The sequence below is a fragment of the Carassius carassius genome, chromosome 31 (genome assembly GCF_963082965.1).
Source record: "Carassius carassius chromosome 31, fCarCar2.1, whole genome shotgun sequence".
Taxonomy (NCBI): Eukaryota; Metazoa; Chordata; class Actinopteri; order Cypriniformes; family Cyprinidae; genus Carassius; species Carassius carassius.
In genome coordinates this window covers 15,247,430-15,272,154 of record NC_081785.1, presented here as the reverse complement: position 1 = coordinate 15,272,154, position 24,725 = coordinate 15,247,430, and the positions used below count along the sequence as shown (strand labels likewise).

At 37.5% G+C, this 24,725-nt stretch overlaps 2 protein-coding genes across 2 annotated transcripts; one reads left to right on the top strand and one right to left on the bottom strand.

The window, feature by feature from the left end:
- Positions 1 to 998: 998 nt before the first annotated feature.
- LOC132112087 (transmembrane protein 151B-like) lies at positions 999 to 6,222 on the bottom strand. Its single transcript, XM_059519677.1, has 2 exons — positions 5,925 to 6,222; positions 999 to 3,028 (listed from the first exon to the last, which is right to left on the bottom strand). Exons 1-2 carry the CDS (start codon positions 6,027 to 6,029, stop codon positions 1,487 to 1,489), a joined length of 1,647 nt encoding a protein of 548 aa, XP_059375660.1. The 5' UTR covers positions 6,030 to 6,222; the 3' UTR covers positions 999 to 1,486.
- A 1,064-nt stretch (positions 6,223 to 7,286) lies between these two features.
- LOC132111631 (RNA polymerase II-associated protein 1-like) lies at positions 7,287 to 23,493 on the top strand. The gene is made up of 24 exons (XM_059519123.1): positions 7,287 to 7,790; positions 7,928 to 8,076; positions 8,158 to 8,250; positions 8,332 to 8,521; positions 8,601 to 8,759; positions 9,530 to 9,748; positions 10,381 to 10,496; positions 11,469 to 11,567; positions 11,738 to 11,839; positions 12,595 to 12,762; positions 12,844 to 13,017; positions 13,102 to 13,236; positions 13,640 to 13,810; positions 14,119 to 14,276; positions 14,436 to 14,606; positions 15,463 to 15,658; positions 16,185 to 16,294; positions 16,555 to 16,750; positions 16,821 to 16,967; positions 17,325 to 17,467; positions 20,149 to 20,911; positions 21,981 to 22,157; positions 23,048 to 23,104; positions 23,252 to 23,493. Exons 1-24 carry the CDS (start codon positions 7,607 to 7,609, stop codon positions 23,393 to 23,395), a joined length of 4,221 nt encoding a protein of 1,406 aa, XP_059375106.1. The 5' UTR covers positions 7,287 to 7,606; the 3' UTR covers positions 23,396 to 23,493.
- The last annotated feature ends 1,232 nt before the right edge of the window (positions 23,494 to 24,725 follow it).

Here is a 24,725-nt window from a genome sequence, read left to right as displayed (position 1 = left end):
AAATACACCTGTGTATATATTTATTCTTTTTTGTGTGTGTGTTTAAAAAAAAAAATTATTTACTTTATTATTATTTTTGCAATTTATATGTATGTTTTACTGATTTTGTTGTTGTTGTTATTATTATTATTATTATTTTGTTTTATCAGTTTTTATTTAAATGTTGTGTTTCTTTGTTACTGAATAAAGCATTAAAAAAACATTCAGTTCAATTTCACTCATGAACCAGATGTCACAGTATTTGGTCGTCCTGTTCTTTGGAGGTATAGGAAGACAATCAATTACGTGCTTCAAAAGATTCATTCAGCACTATGAGTCAATGTGTGAAGTTATGGAGAATAAGTTGTTCACGAAAAATGTTAATTTAATAGCAAGTAAAACAGTTGCTTTCTGGAATAGGGTCCACATTAAGTACCCACTGATGAGGTTTGGGAGGTTTTAATGTTGGTAGATAGATGATATGAATGAACAAATCACATGGATAAAATGGTTGGGAGACATTTTCATGTTTTAGCATTGGAGCAATTTTATTCTGCACTATTTTTTTAACAGTCACTGCCATTTCAACAGCATTTCTTGACTTCTTGACTCACATCCATACTTCAAACATACAGGTCAGGCCATAACATTTAGTTTAAAAGTCGATTGTTATTTGATGAGTCTCTCTCATTTGATGAGCCAGTGTAATACAAATGCGATGTCTTCTGTTACAGAGACACTCACTAATGATATCTCAAGGTGTGAAGGACCATATTGCTGTTTCCAACAAGATGCATACATTATCACTTGCTTCTTTGAAACAATGTGAGCAAATTGCCACTTACATAAACCAGACATCAAAGACAATTCTTTGATGCCAACATATATGTTCAGTGGATTAGCATTAACAAAATAAAATAATAATAATAGTGAAAATGACAGCAACAATAGTGTTCATCTTTGTCTTCAATTATATATTTATGTATGTATTATATATATATATATATATATAATGTAATTTTAATCTATTTGATCTATTTATTTCTTTAAAAACAATTTCAGATTAGTAACAAAGGCAAAATGGCAGCTATTGAATAAATTTTCTCTCTTAATTATGTCCTTTGAGCAAATCAGTAGTCATTACCTTTACATTCAGTGGCCACAAACAAGCAATGCATGTTTTTAACTTAAAATGTAATGTGTTTGTTAATAGATCTCCTTTTAAATGCATTTATTAAAACTGACATACAGTATTTGTCAGCCAACTGTTCATAAATAGTATGAAGAGCTTGTTCTATTTATTGATAATTCCAATCCAGCCCTTCAGTTGAAATCAAAATGTAAACGAAAAAGTCTTCAGTGCTGCACTGAACAAGCCACAGTTTTGCACATGAGCAAGACAAAGTTCATGAGAATAAACTTCATCCGTTCGGCATCAAGTCCACTTTCTGCATAGTGCAAATAATAATGCTTAACAAACTTTTTCTATCGACCACTTCAAGCCATTTTAAACCGAAGTCTCCACACAACAGGAGCCTCTGCGAACATAATACCTCCTCACCTCAGAGGAGTCTCCACAGCCCTCAGGTCGATGTACAATAAGGACTGGGAAGAAGCGGGCGTCTTGGTAGTTCGGCGGGCTGTCGTTAAGTGCAAGCTGACTGGTGTAAGACCTGCAGCACTGCTCATCGGGGCAGCAGCGCTCTGTAAGTGTACTACTGCGGCTCCTCCACAGTCCCATGGTGCGCCTAGAGCCATACATGCGGCACAGCGAGAAGTGCGAGGTGTCCAGGGACACACGGGAGTGGAAGGTGTGGCGAGAGAAGATGGAGGAACAGCTAGAGCTGATGGTCGGCCGTCTTCGCCCGCCTTCCCGTTGGCAACAGTGCTCACAGTTCTGCACCAATGTCCCGTAGCTCTGCGCTGAGCAGCTATCCAACAGCAAGCGGTTGGAGGAAATGCTGTCTCTGTGGTTTGACCCAGAAGTCCCCAGGTTCATTAGCATGGCCTCCGAGTAGCTTGGTATAAGCTGGCGGTTTGAGCGAATGTGCCATTCCAGCTCCGTACTCTCGACGGTTTCTACTCTTGGAAGGTTCCTCGTGGTGGCATCTGCCTCTGGAGACGGGCTGTCATTGCTATACTCTAGTCCGAAGAGTTTCTCGACCTGGTAGTGCACAAACGCCGTCCGGTACTCGATCAGCACTCGCAGTGGCCAGGAGAGCATGAGGAGAGCTGCCAACCAGAAGGTCACCCGCGAGGTGTACCACGGCAATTGGTCGGGATCCACATAAGCTATAAGGTGTTCTTTAAAGTCGACGTTCTTCAGTAGCATGCCTTCGCGGGCTTCCATGTAATCATCCAGTCCCTCGATTTCCGAGAAGAACCTGGCGCGTTGGTTGAGGTAAGCATTTTCAGGCCCTGCTCCTGTGAAACTGAAGCACTTGGAGAAATGTAACCGTGTCGCCACGTGTGCCTCCAGCCCACGCAAGTTGCGCGAGATGTCTCTCATTCCGCAGTGGCTGTAGTCGAACTCGCCCTCTGCCACATGTGTGTTCACACGCTCGTGGTAAACCTGCGTGGTCGTGTAGGCATCTCCATTCCGGTAACGCGTCACTTGTCGAGTCCTGCGTACGAAATGGTAACTGATGGCTTTCCACCAGACGCACGGTCGGGCTTGACGCATGCGCAGAACCCTTTCGTACAAGCTCTCAGCGTTGGTCTTGCACTGTAACTCGCTGCGGGCACGACAGTGCCAGCACTCCATAATGTAAACGGCATAGAGCATGAGCAGGAAGGCCAAGGGGATGTACACATAACCGTCAGAGCAAGGGCTATCGTGGTATATCATGGCACGACCTCCTCCTCTAAGAGAGTTCATTGAGGCTGTGAGGGAAGTACTGGAGGAATCGAAGCTCAGCTTGGTGACCTGTGTGAGCTGACACCAGGCCACGGCTCCCAGGCAGCTGAACATGAGCAGTGAAAGGAGAAGGCATCGCCAGTGCGTCTCGCGGCACATAGAGGCACTCAGGGACTGCTTTATTGGCCATTGCTACAAGGAATAATGAGAAATAGTAATCAGCATATTTACCAGGCACACCGGCTTACTGTGAATAAGAAAACAAGAGGTAATGAATACAAAAACCATCAGAGATTTAGTGCCACTTATATGAGGCGATGATATTGGACAAAAGGACCAAATGTCTTCTGATCAGTGTTGTTATTGTTAACTAAAACTATTTTAAATCATTGTTTTTAGTAATTGAAATTAAGTTGAAAACTAATATAATTAAAATGAGAAATGTTGCCTGGCCAACTAACAGAAATAAGGTTAAGTGCTAAAATGACTAAAACTTAAATCATAATGAATTAATGCTAAACAGAGTTATAAAAAACAGAAAAAAATACTAAAACTTAAAAAAAAAATGTTTTAATGAAACCATAAAAAAAAAAGCTAATTTAATATATTAATAAATACTATAACACACACACATATACATTACTAAAATAATACTGCCTCAGATGTCCAGTGCATCTTATGTTCCTCTTAAATATCCTATTACATGAAACCGCTTAATATACAACTCTAAAAATAAAAAATAAATAAAAAATTTCACTTCTAAATGAAGTCTATGCACATTGATTTGAGTCTAATTCAAATAAAGTGCATACAACGCTCTGACGGTAAACCCTTAACATGACTAGGGATAAAGATCTATGTGAGAAAGCGGGGCCTGACAAGACAGAAGATTTGTAGCAATCCTTCAGTTCAGACTTAATTACTTACAGTACATCCTGGCACAAAATCTTCAGATTACATCTATTAAACCTAAGACAAGCACACACTTGCTTCAGATAACCATTTGACCATTTTACAGGTAATTCCATTTTTATAACATTATTCTGCAACTCCTGCCGCCTTTTACAATTCATGAAAATCATAGAGCATTATGTATCCAGCAATGATATGGATGAAGCAAAAAATGGTGGATGTCATTGCAACTTTGTCTTAAGTCTTCAATCAATGCCAGACAAAATCTATCAATTTAATTTATTTATTTTTTGTATTCAAAACCTGCAGGAGAATAGCTCAGCAATGCTTTTGTGTGCTTACTCTGGACTTGGTACAACTCTTTATCAGTGCACAGAAATTGTTCGTAATTGGAAAAGGACCTTTGCTCCTAATTCTGAGCCTTGGTTTGAATCTCACTCAAGGGTACAGAGCTTCTGAATACAAATTATGAGTATTACAAAAAATGTCAGCTATTGTCATGATTTCACTGAATTGAACATAACTATGAGGCTGCTTTTTTTTTAATTTAACTGATCAAAAATCTGAGAATTTTGTGTTTTGAGTAAAACACTGATTCTGTATATCTGAGATTATGGCTTAGAACTGTATCTGCACGAGTTAAGAATGTATGGTTTTTATCCCATTCAGTTAATATTACAGCTTCTGATATTTCTAATGGTTGAAAGGCTTTTAAAGAGGAGAGAGTGAGGTTCAACATAAATAATGGAGATCTCACATGAAAGAGAAAACATTTGACAGAGATAACAGCATTCAAAAGCATAAAAACTGCTCTTATCCTCGCTGTTCTGGGATAAGTGAAACTTTGGACATAATATGGTTATGATCTAAGATGCCTAGCAGATTACAGCTGAAACTCGATAATGACTCAAGGAATACCAAATGTGGAGCACTGATTTAGAAGTTGAATTTGAAGCAACTGCTCATCTGATGATAACTAGAAAAATGAAAATACAAACAAACATTCCTTCACCAACTACTTGAACTCTCATCAATAAAGTTTTCTTTTTTTATGCAATTTTAAAAACATTTATGTTTTGTAAATCAAATGTAATTATTACATATATTAAGTATGCTGCAAAAAAGATGTTTATCTATCTATCTATCTATCTATCTATCTATCTATCTATCTATCTATCTATCTATCTATTTTTTTTCCCTGCTTTAGATAAAGAATAACATCTTATAATACCAAGTCAAATCGATGTACCAGTTTGAATGTAATTTTTAGAGAAGATAAAATCACATTTCTGAGTTCCAGCAAGCAGGATTTGTGTGAAAGATGAGTTGAGGGACACAGAGCAGAACTGGCATGCCATACCAGAAGGTTTTACAAGGCAATATGCACCAATAACATTAATATCAGAGATGCGGATTGGAATCAGCATCAATGCCAGGCTATTTAATATGAGTTTGGGATATATGAAAGGATTTATCCAAAATATAGAGTTAAACATATCTGCTCTAACTCCCCTTGGTGAGGGTGATTCTCAAGCTAACAGGCATATAATATTTTCCACAGTGGCATTTCCATAATTACAGCAGTACATTACAGAGGTGTTGATCAATGCACAAATCGGCTGAGTGCAGTGAGTATGACAACAGATTTAGAGCTATACCTATGTAAAATGCAAATGCACTTCCCAATTTCAATCTGTTTGTCCTCCTTGGAGTCTTCTCAGATTTATTGTCATTATGGAATTTGTACATCGAGCACCACCACAAAATGAAACCATGTTAAAACATTCCTGCCAGTGTAGACCACACAGCCTAATTCAGATTCAAGTGTTGCATCCGAGGTTTATTACTTAGGATCTGCAGTCAGTGATCTCTGATAACTGGAAATAACTCAAAGAGTTAAATTATAGATGATTATCAATAACCTGTGCATCGTGAAGTTTATGCATAATTTGGAAGCAGAGGAATGGTCAAGAGCTATGACATTTAACAATTCCTTATATAGAACAAATATAAGTGCATTTACAAGAACATTTTCTCAATCTCAGACATACCTTTATTGTGACCTGCCAGTCAAACCACACTAAGACAATTACAGTCTACAGGGGGATGAAATGCAGAAATCCCATCTGCTAAGATGACTATGGTACATCTAGTACTCATAAGACTCAGGTCATACCTCTTCCAGCACATCGAGGCTGGCCGGTGTCTCCGCGCCTCCATCTGGGGAGCTCGGCGCGGTGTCCTCCGCAGTAGTATCAGTTTCCAGATCTAGAGACAACATCCTGCGGCAGGTGTAACATTGCAGTCAAATATGTTATCTGCAATACGCCGCTTTTCTCAATGAAAACACGCTTCAGGACGTTGTTTTGTCCGGCTGTGCTGTATTTGGGAATGATGCCAGGAATGCCGGGGATCCCGCTCTGGGTGTTCCCATTCAGGCAGACCGGGGGCGGAGACCGCGGGGAGACTGCGGAGGAGAAACCGACCACCGCTCTCCGAAGTCTCGTGGAGACCGAATCTGATTCTTTGATTTGTGCTTATCCTGAACCCTCTGAACTGCGCGAGATGTGAACCATACCTCAGCATATTTATTGAAAAGATGTTGCTTGTTTTGCCATGTTTATAAATAGGTTTTGTGAATATTTTTTTTCTTCATAAATTTAACTATTAAATCATTTCTAACTTAGCCTTCTAGTTAAATATTAGGCATTTTACACGGTAAAAATGTTTTAAAAGTTAAGTTAATTAATAAAAGTTAATTCAATAATAAAATATGAACTTAGATTAAATTCACTGATGACAAACATGGGTCTATGTGATGATAAACAGATGTGCATATATACCTAAACTGCTAAAGTGATCAGAGGAAAGACTCAAACATGGATATGAAGACAATAAAGCTTTTCTTAAAGATAATATTGCCCAAATATAATTTATGTTATCCTTTATGCCAAGCCTCTTTGTCGTTTATATATTTATTAAAATATACTTTATTTAATAGTTTAATATAAAATAAAATAATATTTTAATTTAAAATAAAATAATATCAACGATAGGAAAGGGGAAATAAAATAAGTTTTTTGTAATGTAAATAAAACGAATATTAAGAATACATAATTAAAATGTTTATTTATAATATATATATATATATATATATATATATATATATATATATATATATAAATATATATATATATATATATATATATAAATATATATATATATATATATATATATATATATAAATATATATATATATAAATGCGTTTTATATTTATATTTAGTATTATATATTATATATTTATATAATTTTAATAACGATGCGTTTTTTTAAAGTCTTCATGAAATCTAAATTTACACTATTTACTTTGTTAGTGCACATTGCTAGTCTTGAGGTGAACCCGTGTTAGTTAATGCACGGGGAAAAAAAATTTGTCTTCGTAAAAACCTCTAAAAATTCCAGCAACATCCGGTTCACGCTGACTTTAAATAAAACAGAAAATACTTTTATTTTGTAAAGTATACACATAACCCGGAAATGGAGTCATGTCTGTAAACTCTACATGTGTGTTGTGTACACATTCAGCCAAATAGCTCAAAAGAGGACCGTGGCATAAACGATCTTCCTGGATTTCAAATAAAGGAATATATTCGCCATTACTGTGATGATCACGGACTGACTAATAAGAAACATTTATGTTGATTATCTTCTGCAAGCCAACAAGAAAACTTTCAGACTGTCGGTCAGTCAAGCACAAGATGAAATGGCAGATTTGAGAGCAAAATGTTGAATCGCTATTATTTCTGACACTCTGCTGTAAACCATTAGACGGCCGAGTGTTAACGGAGGAGTTCGGGATGTTGCGGCGTCCCAAGCCGACGGACAGCGAGGCGGATCTGCTCCGGGAGCAGCAGGAGCTTCTGGCGGCGGGCGCTCGGTCCTCTGTCGCTGTGCTGAAGCGCGCTGATAAACGCAGAGGAGACGCTGCTGCAGCTGAGGCACAGGAGCAGGGAGACCAGAGAGATGTTGTGACTATAGAAGGTAGGTTAGACATTTCTGAGCTTTCAACATTTTCAAAACCAATTTTAATGATGAGTTCCATTAGACCTGCTTAAATAAGATCAGGCTGATTTAGTTTTTTATAAGCATTGTATTGAAATGATTTCATCTGCCTATAGATCTTCCAGATGAGCTTCCCACCTTGACCCCTGCACCTCCAAAGAAGTCACGCTTCAAACAGGAGAGGGTGCATTTTGAAGATGAGGACCCAGAAGAGCGACTGGACAGACATGATACCCACATCAGTGCTGTCCTATCTAGGATCATTGTGAGTCATGTTTTTTACATTCTATCTGTTATTTGATTGAATCACAATGTAATCCCATTCTTATTTTTTGTCTCCCTGTAGGAGAGGGACACGAGTGCAGCACCTGTGTCACTCCCGTCTATCACAGGAACCGCTTTCCCTAAAGTCTTACATAGATCTGTAATGGAAAGTGAGGTGAGAAAATATCATACATGCATACAATCCTTCCCAGCTTGTTTGTTAGTCTGATGTTTCTGTATTTCTCACTGCACCTAGGGTCAGGAAAAGGCTCTTAGAGGAAGAAAAAGTATTTTTGCACGCCAAATTGCAGCACAAAGGGCTAAGAAGGAAGATGCCCAGTCTTTAAATGGTTCAGAGACTAGAGATCAGTCTTCTTCATCTAGACATGTGGGCGTCTCACCATTGGACAACATGGAGACTGAGCAACCTGGGTCAGTTGTAATGGGTAAGTGCTGTCACATTCCACAAAGTTTTTCATGGTTAACTAAAGCATGATGTATTTTTTGATTGGGCTTCTGTTTCAGACCGTGTTGGTGGCCCCGTGCTTCTTACGGGTCAAGGACTTGGGATTGCAAATAGTGCCATGGAGACAATGAAAATTCATGAGGAGAACCAGTCAAAGTTGCAGACGATGTCCCAGAGTGAGATACTGGAGGAACAGAGGAAGCTGCTGGCACAGCTTGGTAAGCTCGGTATTTTCTACTGACACTTCTGATGGAGAATATGTAAACAGCCCCTTATTCAGGTTATTGTAAGGGAAAGAAATACAGTATACAAATATATGTTTGTTAGTTTGTGGGAAATATAATATATACATGTATTATTTGGTCCCTAACAAGCTAGTCTTCTAAATTATTATAATGTGCGAATCAATACTTTTATTCAGCAAGGATGCATTAAATTGATCAAATATGACCGTAAAGACAGTAAATAATGTAAAAAATATTTTTTATTTCAAATGCTGGTCTTTTGAACTTTCTATTAGTCAAAGAATCCTGAAAATATGTGTCATGGTTTCCACAAAATTATTAAGCAGTACAACTGTTATCAGCATTGATATTACCGTAATAAGAAATGTTTGAGCACCAAAGCAGCAAATTAAAAAGAATTCTAAAGGATCATTTGATCCTGGAAAAACAGTAATGGCTTCTTTTTTATTAATTTTTTAAATTTCAGTTCTATTGTATTTTTGATCAAATAAATGCAGCATTGATGAACATAAAAATCTTTTTTAAATTATTAAAAAATCTTGGCCTCCAGAGCTTGATTGGCGTTTTCTGAAATTTAAGCAGCTTTCAATGACCATTTTGTTAACATTTTATTTTGTTGACTTAATTTTTTTTATTGAAGTCTTCACCTTTAGACCCTATTGTTAGCCCAATATGTGGAACGTGCCTTCTGTATAACAGTGACATTTTAATCGCTTCACCCTCAAATTGTTCTGTTATGTCAGACCCTAGATTAGTGGAATTTGTGAGATCTCGAAAGGCGCCGAGAACACCAGGATCTGAGTCAGCGTCTGGTCCTGTGCATAGAGAAGACTTCCTGAATGAACCTCTGCCTAATAGCACTTCTCCAGAGTTAGACCACACAGTAAAAGCTCAGGAATCTCAGAGGGATACCATGGAGGATGATGAGGAAGATGAGAATCAGCTTCAAGCTCCAATTACAGGTGAGTATAGAGAAACAGATCCCATCATATACCATTGCGTTGTGAATAAATGTTATAAAATCTTAATACACAGTAAACCTACATGTTTGTGATTTATTTGACATATACTGCCTAGTATTACAGCATTGTTTTAGTTTCATGAAGAAGGCTGAATGGGGTTTTTGGACTAGTCTGCATGCATACAGCATTTGAAAAGTAAAGCTAATGTACCAGATGTGGTCTTCTCAATATTGTCAGCAAAAGCTGGATGATTTCCAGTTTGCTATTCACCCTGGGCTTGGAAATCACCACACATATTCAGGACTTTACACTTTGCAGATCTGTCCAGCTAAGCTATGAGCCCAGCATGCTTCGGCAGATGCATCAATTTCAATTATCTGATTAGAGCAGAGTTAGCTAGAGCAAGCACCAATTTGTTTTAAGATAATAGAGATAAGAAGAACACATCGATGTTTATGGATGAAGCACATCAGGGCTTAGTGTTCAAAGAACAGTTCTTCCTTGGTTGCGCAGCCGTCAGCATGTGGCAGTGTGTATGTCAATATACATGGAAATTGGAAAAGGCGGTTGAATTAATTTTTTGTTGCTCTCTATTAATCATGTATAATATTGGTGGTGTTTATTATTTACAGGGGAGGAGCTGTCAATCAAGCCTCAAAAGGAGTGGCTTCACATGGACAAGGTGGAGCCAGAAAAACTAGAATGGACAAGAGACCTTCCTGCACCCAGAAAGCAGAGCACCAAAAAAGTACAAACCAGTAAACCTTAGGAGGTGGTTTAATTAGTTGTGCTTTTTAAAGGGATAATTCATCCAAAAATGAAAATGACCCACTGATTTACCCACCTCAAGCCATCCTAGGTGTATGTGACTTTTTTTATTTCAAACAAATACTGTAGGAGTTATATTAACAAATGTCCTGGTTCTTTCAAGTTTAATAATGCCAGTAAATGCTGGTCGAGATTTTGAAGCCCAAAGAAATGCATCCATCCATCATAAAAAGTGCTCCACACGGCTCCACAGGGTTAATAAAGGCTTCCGGTGAGAAGTGATGAACACTGAAATGCAGAGGAGAGAGCAAAATTAAACACTGGTCACAAATTAGAAGTACAAAACAAGGATTTGAAAGCACATGACTTCGCTTCCGAATGATTTGATTAACCCCCTTGAGCCTTGTGGAGCACTTTTTATGATGGATGGATGCACTTTTTTAGGCTTCAAAATCGCGACCACCATTCACTGCCATTATAAAGCTCGGAAGAGCCCGGACAATTTTTTAATTTAACTCTGATTGTATTTGCCTGAAAGAAGAAAGTCGTATACACCTAGGATGGCTTGAGGGTGAGTAAATCATGGGGTGATGTTTGATTTTGGGTGAACTATCCCTTTAAGGCAAGCATCAGTAGTACTTTTTTAAACCCCCAAACCCCAAAAATGGTACATACTGTAACTAATCCTGCACCGTTTGTGGTGCAGACATGAATGATCTCTCAAATCATTCAGTTTCTCATGATTATTGTCTTTTAGACAACAAAAGTGCACAAAAATTTCCCGAGAAGTCTGTCATTTTACTGGAAAATCAAGACAGAAAATTACATGGTCAAAGCAAAATGTAAAAAGTGATATATGTATGAAATAGCTTTTAGAAAATTGGGTGAAATTTCACTTTAAACCAACTTTAATAATGTTATTCTGTGTTTTTTCTTTTAATTGAATTTTCAGGCTATGCAAGCACGTTTTGATTTTGCTGGCACTCTTATTCCACCCACCAAAGACTTGCCCACCCATTTAGGCCTGCATCACCATGGAGAGGAGCCAGAGGTGAGTAGGTTCAGCTAAATTCATCCGCTGGATTGTTTTTATACTGGCAGCAAACTAGAATTATGCCAGTTCTTCTTTTAAAAAGTGTTTGTATTAGTCAAATGCAGACGTTTGTACTTGTTGTAAATGTGTAATATTAACTATAATTTTCTCTCTGTCCTCTGTTATAGCTGGCTGGCTACTCACTGCAAGAGCTTTTCCTCCTCTCTCGCAGTCAGCTGAACCAACAGCGCAATCTGGCCGTCAGCACTCTCGCTAATGTCTTGGCCAAAGTAAACAGACTTTTAAAAATTTAAACAAAAGATTATTGAGTTGAGATGTGAAAAGCTATTATATTGCTCATGGATTTGAGTCCACAAAGATGGTTTTATGAGAGAGTAAATGCTGGATCTTTATAAAGATGCATTCATTACATAAAAAAATGTATATATTTAAAAAAAGAAATCATACTTTTGAAAAATATGTACTATTAATAATCTAAACTCACATTAGATGAAGACTTTGAGTATATTAGTCCCCTACTAAAATATATTTGATTCTACATGCAGCTGGGGACAGATAGCATATTGAGATCACATGACTCACTTTATCTTGAGTAGTATTTAACTCCTTTTTTTTGGACACCTTCACTTGTGAAATAAATTAACCAACTATTTGTTTGTCCATCTGTATCTGTCTGTCTTTATGGGTTAGGGTATGCCTTTTGGGTGTTAAATAATGGTGCAAATACCAGTAAATTGACTGCTGCATTCCTTGGTAATGTTGCAATAATACTTTTCTTCCATAAATTTTGTGCCTGGAAGGGAAACCTAAACAAATCCATATGCAATAATGTCACTGTATCCATTGCCGTTTCATTGCTAATTATTCACTGCTTGTCTTTGGTAAATCACAGTAATGACAAAGTCATTTTTAACACTAAAAGATGGTTTGTGCTGGTGCAAGCTGTCACTAAATCTGTAACTAAAGTGCTTTATTTCTGTAGATTTGTCTCTTATAAACCCTGTACGCTTGTGCTCTCCATCAGGCCCGTGCTGGTGAGTACATATCCTCCCTGAAGGGCAGCGTCTTGTCTTCTTTACTGGATGCTGGACTCCTCTTCCTTCTGCGGTTCTCCCTGGATGACAGTGTGGAGGGTGTGATGTCAGCAGCGGTGCATGCCTTGCGAGCTCTGCTGGTTTCATCTGACGATGAAGTAAGATACAATCATCTCTCATATCATTTATGCGCTTTTGTTGATAATTAACCACTTAATTTCTGATTTGTCCCATCCTAGAAGTGCCTGGATAATGCCTTCCCATGGTTGCTTGGCATGGCATCCTTTCCTTTGCTGCCCACTGCTCAGGAGGATGAGGATGATGAAGGCTTGGATGAGACCATAAAAGAAACGGCTAGAGAGAAAGAAGAAAAGAAAACGGATCATGATGTTGCTAGGCAGGATGTTGTCAAGGTAACTGGGGTTTAAGGTTGCTCTCTTTCTGCAAGGTAAGTCTTAGTTGCTGCAGAACTCCTGAAACTCCTGTGTTGCCCTCAGGGCTTTCTGAAGATGCAGGGTCTTCCTCGGCTGCGGTACATCCTGGAGGTGGTGCGGCCCTCTCCTCGGGTTGTGCTTGATATTCTGGAGGTTCTGATCCGAATCGCTCGCCACTCAGCTGCTGCAGCGACACAGGTAGCTCAATTCTGAACTCACCTTATTTTTTAGTTTTTATTTAAGTAACTTCATTGTGTGCTAATTACATTTTTATTCATTCAAATGTTGTTAATATTTATTTCAATTGTAGTTTTAGCACTTCAAATTAAACTAATTTCAGTTAGTTTGCAAGGCAACATTTCAAATTATTCATCTGATATTCATGTTTTATTTTATTTCAGCTTTTAAATGATTTCTTAATATCGTTTTAGGGGTAGTTAACAATAATAACACTGTTCTAAACCCTGTAAACTTTGCTAGGATCTGAACTTCAACACTACGTCGTTTTTACTTTCGATTTGAACTACTGATACAGTTTTGTTCGCATGTATCTTTCTGTTGTTTCGGTTCTTATTCAAATTCCAACCTTTTCCCCCGTCAGATCTTGGCCTGTCCGCGGCTCATGAACACTGTGATTTCGGAGTTTCTTCCCTGCTCCTGGGCTCCTGCCACCTCACAGGCTCCGTCCTCTTTGTACGGGCTGCCTGTTGCCTTGGCGATGAAGCTGCTCCGTGTTTTAGCAAGTGCTGGGAGGCATGCTTGTGCTAGAATAGTAAGTATCCACTAAATTGTGTAGGTTAACAGTGTCAAGCACCCACTAATTGTAAATGATTATAATACTTATTATAAAATGAAAGATCTCCGACCCACTTTAGTAAATGAGTATGATGCTTATTAAAACATGTGACAGGTCTCCTACTCAGTTGTCAAACCATATTGTTGTGCTGAAATATGTATATATATTATATAGTCTCGCTGTGGGCTACTATGGTATTTTGATACTTTAATTAAGCTAAAATTGTACATTTTAGTATGATATATCTTAATATTAAGCTTGTCCCTAATTGGTCTGTTTCTTAGCTAAACTCTTTTGGAGGGAAGGAGCTTTTGTCACGTTTTGTGGTTGTGGAGCCATCTGAGATGTTGCTGGAAACAGGTGAAGCTCTTCGCTGCAGTACAGAGGCGCTGAGGCTGTTCGCAGTGGCTGCCGGCTACGGACAGGCTTGTAATCTGTACACGTGAGGATGACCAGTCACTTCCCTTTCAAATTATGACAATAAGCTGTGGTTGTTAAAATACAGTGTGAATTGTGACTGTACAGTGATGTATATGCAGATGTTTGGGAATGTATTGAAAGCATCTGGTTGTAGTGATGGTGAGTGTGTCCTTCATTTCAGGGACCTATATCCTGTGCTGGTGAAGAGGTTGCAGGCTGGGAACCGGCTGTGTGCTTCATCTGAGTCTGTGTCGTTTCTGGAGCTGGACCGAATCGAGGCTCTGATCGTGCTGCTGACTCGGGTCACTCAAACGGCAGGGTGCCATGAAGAACTGCAGAGAGACTTAGTCAGGTTAGACTACACATCTATGATGTGGTCATTTTAGCAAACCATGTACAAATGTCTTAACATTTGCACATTGCATAAATAAAAAACAACTTAAATTATTTTCAACATGTTAATACTGTGTATTTATTTGATCATTTGAGAAACAAATTCAAAACTACATACAGTAAAACGGTTTAAAATTTAAAATAACTATTTTCTATTGTAATATATTTTTTAAAGCATCATTACTCCAGTCTTCAGTGTCACACGATCCTTCAGAAATCATTCTGATATGCTGATTTGATACTCAAGAAATATTTCTTATTATTACCAGTGTTAAAAACCTTTAACCTTTTGTAAAAATGGTAAATGTCATTAATGTCAAATGATTATTAATATAAATATTTTTTATTTATTTATAAATAATATTGAAACAGTTTAGAGGAATATTCACTGACTGTGATGTTTTACAATACACCACAATACTAGGGAAACTGATATTGTACTTATCATATTTAATACAATTATCATAATTAGTTATGAGTTAAAAAATAAAATACTTTCTAATATTTAGTTTTTTCATACTTGCTAGAACTTCCTGTTTCAATGGTAAAAGTCAACACCAGGAAAGGAAAGTGCACTAATTAAGTGATTTCATAGATTCCTTAAAGATAATTAGAAAGAGCTTTTGAACTGTTTTCTGTTTGATTTTAATTGACAGTTTGTCAGGAACCTTGAAACTCTTGGTAGGATTGACAGCTGTTAATAATTTATACGTCATGAAGTATGCTTTGCTTTATTCATATTCATTTTGCAGTTTCATTTGTGTGCTATAAATTGTGGATATGGCCTTGAGCTTCTTGGTTCTGTGTATTGACAGTGCTCAGGGTACAGAGTGTCCTCCAGCTCCTCCGGTCGTGTGGAGTCATGTGACCGGTCTCCAGCCCACTGTCATTAGCTCTCTCAAGGGCTGTGTGAGAGCACTCGATAGCCCAGCTCAAATGTCAAGTGCTCTGATTCTGCTTCCATCCTACCTGCTCTACATTGAGGCGTATTATTCACAACTCTGTGTGCAAGTAGGTATTTATAAGAAGAAAGAAATAAGACTCAAAGCCAGTGTTGCACCAAGCCTCCCCAAACAAGCTTAATTAAAAACAGCTTGTTCATCTGGAGGCATGGAAAACCTACCTGAAGTTTATATCTAGCCACGTTTAAATACAGAGTTTACATTATAATCAATGAATGCATGAATTATTTGTTAGGACACTAGGAGCTCAACTCTCAGAATCAAAGTGGATAATCAGTGGCTTCTTTTAGATCCAAACTGCCCTTCATCAAAGCTTCTGGTGCGATAAACACCAAAATCTGAAAGATTATTCAGCGTATTCCATCAGATCCCTCATGGCAAGATAATGCTGCACAAAATAGCTGCTGATAATGTATCTTCACAAAAAAGCATTTTTATGCTTTTTACACTGCTAGTAGAAATTGAGTGCCATTTCTCTCATATATTTATCCCATTATATCAAAATTTAGTTGTAGTAAAAGATGCTTAAATAATTCATATGTAACGTGAATGATCTGATCTGATTCTTTTGTCAGAGCTCTTTCCAGCCAGTTCAGTGTCTACAGGAACTTGAGTCTCTGACTTCAGACGTGCTTCTGCCGCTAATATCCCATCAGGCTATGCAGAATATAACCAGCAGCTTCAGGTGGAGTGAATATCAATATTATAGAATTATACAACAATAAAAGAAATGTAATATTAAGCAAATAATAATTGTAGTGAGATATTTATATACAGTTATAATTATAATGGTGTTACAATGTACTTGCACAATAAAATTGCTAATATATGACACTTAGACAGTGTTATAGAATCAAGTATAATATATTTCCTGAATGAACAATGGCTTTTTTTTTTAGACGTTTAGTTGGAACGTAATAGTAATTATGTTCTGTTCTCCTGCAGGTCCAGCTCTATGATCTGTAACCCCGGGCTGAGTGCAGCTGGTGGGGAGCTCGTCCCCAGTCTGCCAAGCCTGGGCTGCTCGAGGCTGAAGACCTCCAGCACAATGGCAGGGCCCAGCACCCCTCTGTCTCTCCCTACTCCCCTCCTATACCTGCTGAACACCATCAGCTCCATCCACAAAGGCTTAATAAAGAAGGTACATTCATTTTGATGGTAAATGTGGAAAATGCTGGCATATGCTTAGTGGTAAAATCGTCTCTCATCAGTTCAGTCATCTCATCCTCTCGGACTCTGTGCTGAGTTATCTGCGGTCCTGTATCGGAGCCAAGCCCTCTGTTTCTCACATGAGTGCCTGGATTTTACACCATGAGCACCACCTGCTGTATCTGCTGCTCAGACTGGCTCACAAGCTGGTAACTGCAACCTCTGCATTTAACACATTTGCATACATTTTTTTGCACACATACATATAGTTTACTTTACAATTATAATTGTTAATATTGTTTAATTAATTTTATACTTATATAATATATTATTTAAATTCTAATACATTATAGATTCAATATATACCTAGAAAATATTTAGTGTATTTTAATTAAAAAAAAAAAAGATTAATTTCTTTGCACAATGAATAAAATATACTGTGTTTATTTACCATTAATTAAGCTTGAATAAAAAATAAATCCCATATATGCTGGTTTTATTTGAAAAGCATTCTGCTAGTTAAAGAATTGTAATGGATTACTTTTATTGAGACTCCGTTCTTTTAGGTTCCAGTTGACCCAGAGGTGGCCAAACACGCCGCCTTGTTCCACCAAGTATCGCTGGCTCTAGTGTCCTGGCTGCTGCCTGGCAGTGAATATCTGGCACATGAACTCATGTCTGTCATGACCTTCTGTCACAGCCTCCTTCCGTAAGTCTCTGATGTTTGCCATACAGCTCTCATTTCTCATACATTCAAAAATTATGAAAAATTAAACGGAAGCCAGAGATGGACAGATGCATACATTTGGGGGTATGAGAGTACCATGATGTGTGTTTGATCATGATGATACTGACATGGTGTTCTGACGTAAAAACCGGATGTGCTGCGCCTGGTTTTCAATCGGAGGAATGCACACACATGCGTCATGGTACTCACGTCAAAGACTGGCATGGAAGAGAAGAAATTGTTCAACAAAGTCATTATTTTTGTTTTCTTTAGACACAAAAAATATTCTCGTAGCTTCATAAAATTACTGTTGAACCACTGATGTAACAAAGATTCAGAATCAGCCATGAAAAATCAAGCATCATTGATTACATGGACTTCAGTCATAGAAAATATTCACATTTTGTTATATAGTGACCCCAGACACATGTACATGTATTCGTCTCCAATCATCACAGTACCAGCATCACGGTTAGGTTCATGCAGTCAGACGACGAACACAATCAGTTGTTGGCGGTCAATCCTAAAAGTGTAATGCATGCTAACCATCACAAGTTCACAATAGGAAAAAGCAGAAGAAGAGACGATCTACACACCAACCCAAAACAAGAACAGCGAGTCTAGATGGCACGCAAAGGCTCGAAGAACCGCCTGCTTGTTTTCCGTCAGCATTGAGAAAGTTTTGGGAAAGTTTTTCTAGAGATGCACGAGTCGACCAGCTATAAATCGCAACTGGTTTTTAATTTTATTTTGGCTGATCTCTATTCCAGAATTGCACACTAACTGCATTGCAGTCATTTTCTAAATTGTAATCTGTGTGGAATTTTTCTGAGGTCTGTAAAAAGGAGAAAATACTGTCCCAGGCAGATCAGGCTCACTGTTCGTGAAATTTAAGAAGACAGATATGTGGGGGTTTATATGAATCTATCTCTGAGAGGAACTCATCTTCAGAAATGTTTCAGTGGTATTGTCTTTTCCTCTTACTTCCTTATAATGCACATTAAAGTAGTTTTTATAAGTACAGCTGCTTTGTTTACAGCGGTAAGGAAACACTGCATCGCTGCTGTTCCATAAGCAACACACCTGCTGTCAGAGGATTAATTAGCATTTTCATTAGCTTTACATTGACGTATGCAGCCTTCAAATGTAACTGAGGATGCTTCCTATGAAATAAGACTTAGTCATTCAGCCTGTCTGCTGTTTTTGTTTTGTGCAGGTTTCTTAATGTAGCATAATTTCGCAAATCTGAAGTCAGACCATTCTGATTTTACTTTAAATCGTACAGTTATACCATCTAATTCAAATCAAAAACAACTGCTCATGCTATATGTATGTTGCACTACTGTCGGTTCAAAATTAATGATAAAATACATTTCGGTACAAAAATACATTTGTACTGAACTCCGATAGAACCATGACTCCAAAACCGAGGTAAATACTGAACCGTGACTTCTGTGTACTGTTACACAACTATAAGCTAGACTTTATACATCCTCTATACGTCTCCTTCACATCAGTTGTTTAAAAATAAATATTAAAAAAAAAAACTTTTGGAAAGTGCATAATTCGTTAGATGAATCTTTTTTTTTTTTTAATGCAGTGAAATTCTTTCCGAGAGCTACTTTCATATTTTAATTAATTATGGAAATTGTCATCACAAATGTCACAAATCTTTGATTTCAATCTAAGCAATAAATAAATAAACTTAACTAAGATTTTAAGTACCTTTTAGATTACAGGGTCTCTAGGAGGCAATTTTATTGGATAGATCTCAGTTTCATATTTTCACTGTCCATGTCTTTTATGTTGCTTTGATATACTGTGGTTAATAGTATTAATATTCTTGACCATCCTCAGACATATTCCATGAGGACATTTTTTTGTTAATTGCACAGAGATAAAAGTTGAAACTCGCTGGAAGAGATTAGTTGGGTCTCCCGTATAAAAGCTGCAAATTTTGATTTGCCCTTATATTATTGTTCTGATTGCATACTGTTTTTGTTCAGATGTTGATCCTTAGTGTTTCTGGTTTTTAATAATAATGTCAAACATGCTATAAATGCATTTGTTTAATTTTTATTGTTGCAATATTTAAAAAATAAAAATAAGAAGCTGTAGTTTCACATCATAATCAGAAGAGAGCAGCAAACAGCTCGTTTCAGAAAGGATGTAAAAGATCTTTGAATGGACAGTTGTTTCTGGTTTAAGTTATGTTTTTGTTTTTATAGCCTTTATTGTGAAATGTGTGTCTTTTTTAATTTTCTGTGGTATTTCTTTCTTTCTTTCTGTCTGTCTGTTTTTTTTTTTAATGGATAAGAAATGTTTCTTGAGCACTAAAACAGCATATTAGAATGATTTCTGAAGTATCATCTGACGCTGAAGACTCCAGTTTTATATATATATTAAAAAATATTCAGATAAAACGGTTATTTTAAGTTATAATAACATTTCACAATATTAGTATTTTAATGTATTTTTGATGTAATAAATATAGCCTTAGTGAGGTAGTGCATGTTTGATAATATATATTTTTTTATTATTTTTCCTCATCACAATTTAAGCACTGAAAGGATGTACCTTTTTTCTTTCTTTCTTTTTTTTTTTTTTTTACTGCTGTAATATTAACTATTGTACACTAATATAATTTTTTTTTTTGTTATCAGGGAAGGTGTTCATGGTGAAACAGAGGTGGCTGCATTGGCTGAGATGCAGCTTAAAGACAGGACTTCACCTGCTGTTGGTGCTCTGCTGCGTGACGCTCTTCAACATTTGCCCTCCATCCGTGGTTGTTACCTCACCCACCTTGCACACTTGGAATCCTCTGTCCTTTCATCCCGTGACCGGTACCTTGGTCGAACCCCTTTTGTCTGCTCTCATCTCCTACCTGAACTTACCGGCCCCTCCCTGCCTTCTGACTGGCCCTTCTTACCGCTCATAAGTCTCTATGAGCGAATGGGACTGTCAGCGGGTGGTGAGCAGCAGGTCGAGTCTCTTCCAGCGGGGTCAGTGCAGTCAGTCACTCACTGCCTTCAATGGCTGCTTGTTTTGGAGAGTTGGAGGGAGCAGGTGCTCACAGTGGTGCCACCAGTGGCAAAGTTAGCTCGGCTGGCTTGTGTCTTTCTGTGCTCCAGTGACCTCTTCCTGGAACGGCCCGTGCAAGAGCTTACTTGGGCGCTGTTTCATGGACTAACACGGCCAGCCCAGCTTGAGGCGCTGGATCTGGGCTCACCTCCACCAGGCCTGGCTTCCTTTCATGACCTATACTCTGCTCTGCTGGCGCAGTATGAGGCTGTGTCATTCGGTGACCCGCTCTTTGGCTGCTTCATGCTTTTGCCTCTACAGCGGCGCTACAGTGTCACCATGAGACTGGCTGTGTTTGGAGAACATGTGGGAATGATGCGATTCCTGGGGGTTTCGCTGCAGCAGGTAAAGGGTTTCTTCTAGTCAGGTGTCCTATGCACAGATGAGTCTTGACGGAAATGTTACTGTAGTTTTGTCTTTGCAATTATGGGCATTTGGAGCTGAGATCTTATTCAGACTTCGATTTCAGCTATGAAGTGTAGTTCACATGGTCATCAGATGATTTGAGTGGGGAAAGTTTAATTTAGTTTAACAAGATCTTTCAAGTAGGGGATGATGAAATTAGTGTGGTGAAGAATGGTCACAATTTATTGTTGTTTTGCTACCAATGCTTAGGCGACATTGTGAATATCAAGATTTTGCTACACTTTTTTTCCATTAACATTCCTAAAATAGTAGTCAGTAGTCAGACTATCGATCCTTACATAAACTTTGAGTGTAAAAGGGATTGTTTACCAAAAACTGAAAAGTTCCAAACCTTTACTCACTTGTTCAAAGACTTTCTATTTATCTTTCTAAATATAAATAGATATAAATTAGGCCTTTATTCACATATTAACATTGGTCAACTCAACACATACATAGAGCACAACAAATATGGCAAACATAAGTTAAAACTGCTCTCTTGATGCATAAGAACCAATGAGGTTTATCATATGGGATTGGAATAACATGAAGATGAGTAAATGACAACATTTTTCATTTCAGGGTGAATTATCCCTTTTCTGTGATTATACTATAGCAAAAATGGCATTAAGAGTTCCTCTGAATTCAGTGATTCACGAGTCAACAATTAATTTGCCTCATTCCAAAAAACAATCACGGAACTCTTTATATAGATATTTTAAATAATTTATTTTATATATATATATATATAATATATATATTTTGAAGTCGGCATGAAATGGAAGTTGTGATTGACTTTTCGGGATTTGATTTTGATCAGGAATTGATCGGATCGTTGTCATCTGCTCATTAGTTGGATCTCATGCACAGGTTGCTTGATTATTACGAGTAGTTACGAGGCTGAGGGAAAGGGATTTTAATTGAGTTTGCTACTTAAATGTATTTTTTTTTTCTTGCAGAACAGTTAAAGCGGTCTCCATCTGAAATTTGATTTGTTTGTCCTTTACAGCTGCCTATTCCACTGGAGAAGTTCACATCCCCCATGGAGGACTCGCTGCCTCTGTTGCGGCTGTATTTTCGAGCACTAGTAACAGGAGCTCTGAAGAGGAACTGGTGTCCTGTACTTTATGTGGTGGCTGTTGCCCACCTAAATGCATTTATCTTCTCCCAGGATGAAGTGGCAGAGGTAAATTACCTGTGCAACAAGACCAGTGTTATTTTAGTATTATTTACTATAGTATTTATTAATTATTTATTTCAATCAGCTTTTATTTTTATATTTTAAGTCTTCATTTTAAGTCCACCCAGTCAAGTTTTTGTAATTTTGTAATGTGCTTGTGCCATTTTTTACAAATATTTTTTTATATTTAGTTTAGCTTTTTTTTTCTTTTAGCACTTCAAATTATTGTATTGTAATTTATTTATTTGAGTTACTTGCCAAGGCAAAATTACACATTTTAGTTTGTTTTCTAATATTTCTATTTTATTCCAGCATAGTATTTTGAAATCTTTCTTTTAATAGTTTTTGTAAACATTAACAGCACCGAACATGAACAGTGTAACATAAAACATACGATCATTTAAGGATGAGCAGCAGGATATCATAAGAAACCTTAAATTAAAATTTAGTCATCATTTAGTCACCCTCATGTTTTTAAAAATCAACTCTCTTATATGGAGCACAAAAGGAGACATTTAGCAGGAATGTTCAAGCTGCTCTTTCCATATAATAAAAGTAAATGGTAACCAGAGACCAAAAATAATAGTATGATTTGTGCATTACATTCCAAGTAAACGAAAGCAATATATTTGCCTAATGTGAGGAAAATGCTAAAATTTTGGTTATATAATTTAAGGTAACAGAGCAAATGCACTGGTGTGATTGGTCTCCTGATGCAGTATACTATACTATGGTCTAGGTGACATTTAATGCTTTTTTCCAAGGGAAACTATAATTTATGTGTTGTTGGGTTTGAAATATGTCTGAAGAGTGAAGCAAGTGTGATCGATGGTCTCTTAGTTGTCTTATTTTGTTGTGCTGTGATTTATGACCAACTTGACTTGCACTCTCTGTAGGAGAAGGAGGTGGCACGTCAGGGCCTGCTGAGAAAGACCTACTTCCTGACAGATGAGGTACCATCAGGCACTCACCTCTGCCTTAAAGAAACACTCCATTTCCTGCATCTGCTTTAATCTCCACTATATATCTCTCTTGATGTTCTCACCTTTCCTGCTTTTGTGTGTCTTTCAGTGACATGTCTGGTTTCTTTGTTTCTCCAGGTGTTAAAGAAGCACCTGCTTCTTTTTCGGCTGCCCCAGAAGAATTCAGAGCTGGGCTTCAGCACCTATGAAGAGCTGCCACCCATTCGTGCCCGCAGGTTGGAAAGCATTGTAGAAACAAAAAAAAAGGGTGGAGAAAGGTGAAAAAGGAAAAATCCTGGTCCCACAGATTCCTATGTGATTTGTAAACTACCATCCTAATGGTAACCACGAACATTAAAATAAATGTTTTGGTTCTAATGGATACGGTGTGGTTACTTGTGTCCATATAGCTCTTTTCTTTTAGATTTCTATATATATATATTTCTATCTCTGTCCGTATAGTAGTTATTTGACATGAGTATTTGAAATTATTCCATATTTTACTGGGGTTACTCCGTTATTTTATTTCCACCCGAATCTGAAATGTCAGTGTTTTTTATTCCCTCCCTCCATCCTGAAAATTCCCAGCCAAATCGTACTGTTTTTGGACAAACACCAGGGTCGTGTGGTATTTTAAATCCTGAGTTTAAAAGCAGGAATTAATCCAAAAGTCGTTTTGGAAATCTTTTTTGACCACTGCTAAGTGCTGTACAGTTTCTTTGCATGGTAATGTGTTTATTTTTGTAACAATGGAGGCTTTTGTGACAGAAATGTTTTAAATTATTTACACTAATAGCTGTACCACATTTAGCGGGAGCTCTTAAGATAAAGCAGAGCAAAAATGTGGTGGATTGAAATGGTCGATTAAAATTGCATCACCTTTATGTGATAGTATTTTATATATATAAAATTATAAATACATATATCTATCTACAAACCCGATTCCAAAAAAGTTGGGACACTGTACAATGCGTGAATAAAAACAGAATGCAATGATGTGGAAGTTTCAAATTTCAATATTTTATTCAGAATAAAACATAAATGATATAGCAAATGTTTAAACTGAGAAAATGTATAATTTTAAGGGAAAAATAAGTTGATTTTAAATTTCATGGCATCAACACATCTCAAAAAAGTTGGGACAAGGCCATGTTTACCATTGTGTGGCATCCCCTCTTCATTTTATAACAGTCTGCAAACATCTGGGGACTAAGGAGACTAGTTGCTCAAGTTTAGGAATAGGAATGTTGTCCCATTCTTGTCTAATACAGGCTTCTAGTTGCTCAACTGTCTTAGGTCTTCTTTGTCGCATCTTCCTCTTTATGATGTGCCAAATGTTTTCTATGGGTGAAAGATCTGGACCGCAGGCATGTCCATTTCACTACCCGGATCCTTCTTCTACGCAGCCATGATGTTGTAATTGATGCGGTGTGTGGTCTGGCATTGTCATGATGGAAAATGCAAGGTCTTCTCTGAAAGAGACGACGTCTGGATGGGAGCATATGTTGTTCTAGAACTTGGATATACCTTTCAGCCTTGATGGTGCTTTTCCAGATGTGTAAGCTGCCCATGCCACACACACTCATGCAACCCCATACCATAAGAGATGCAG

What these genes read in the sequence shown, in the direction of transcription:
- LOC132112087 (XM_059519677.1), bottom strand. Translation starts at nt 6,029, where the DNA reads ATGTTGTCTCTAGATCTGGAAACTGATACTACTGCGGAGGACACCGCG. An exon ending in GCCTCGATGTGCTGGAAGAG is followed by an intron (nt 3,029 to 5,924) that starts GTATGACCTGAG and finishes TATTCCTTGTAG; the next exon opens with CAATGGCCAATAAAGCAGTC.
- LOC132111631 (XM_059519123.1), top strand. Translation starts at nt 7,607, where the DNA reads ATGTTGCGGCGTCCCAAGCCGACGGACAGCGAGGCGGATCTGCTCCGG. An exon ending in CTGTCCTATCTAGGATCATT is followed by an intron (nt 8,077 to 8,157) that starts GTGAGTCATGTT and finishes GTCTCCCTGTAG; the next exon opens with GAGAGGGACACGAGTGCAGC. An exon ending in TTCTGTCACAGCCTCCTTCC is followed by an intron (nt 17,468 to 20,148) that starts GTAAGTCTCTGA and finishes TTTTGTTATCAG; the next exon opens with GGAAGGTGTTCATGGTGAAA.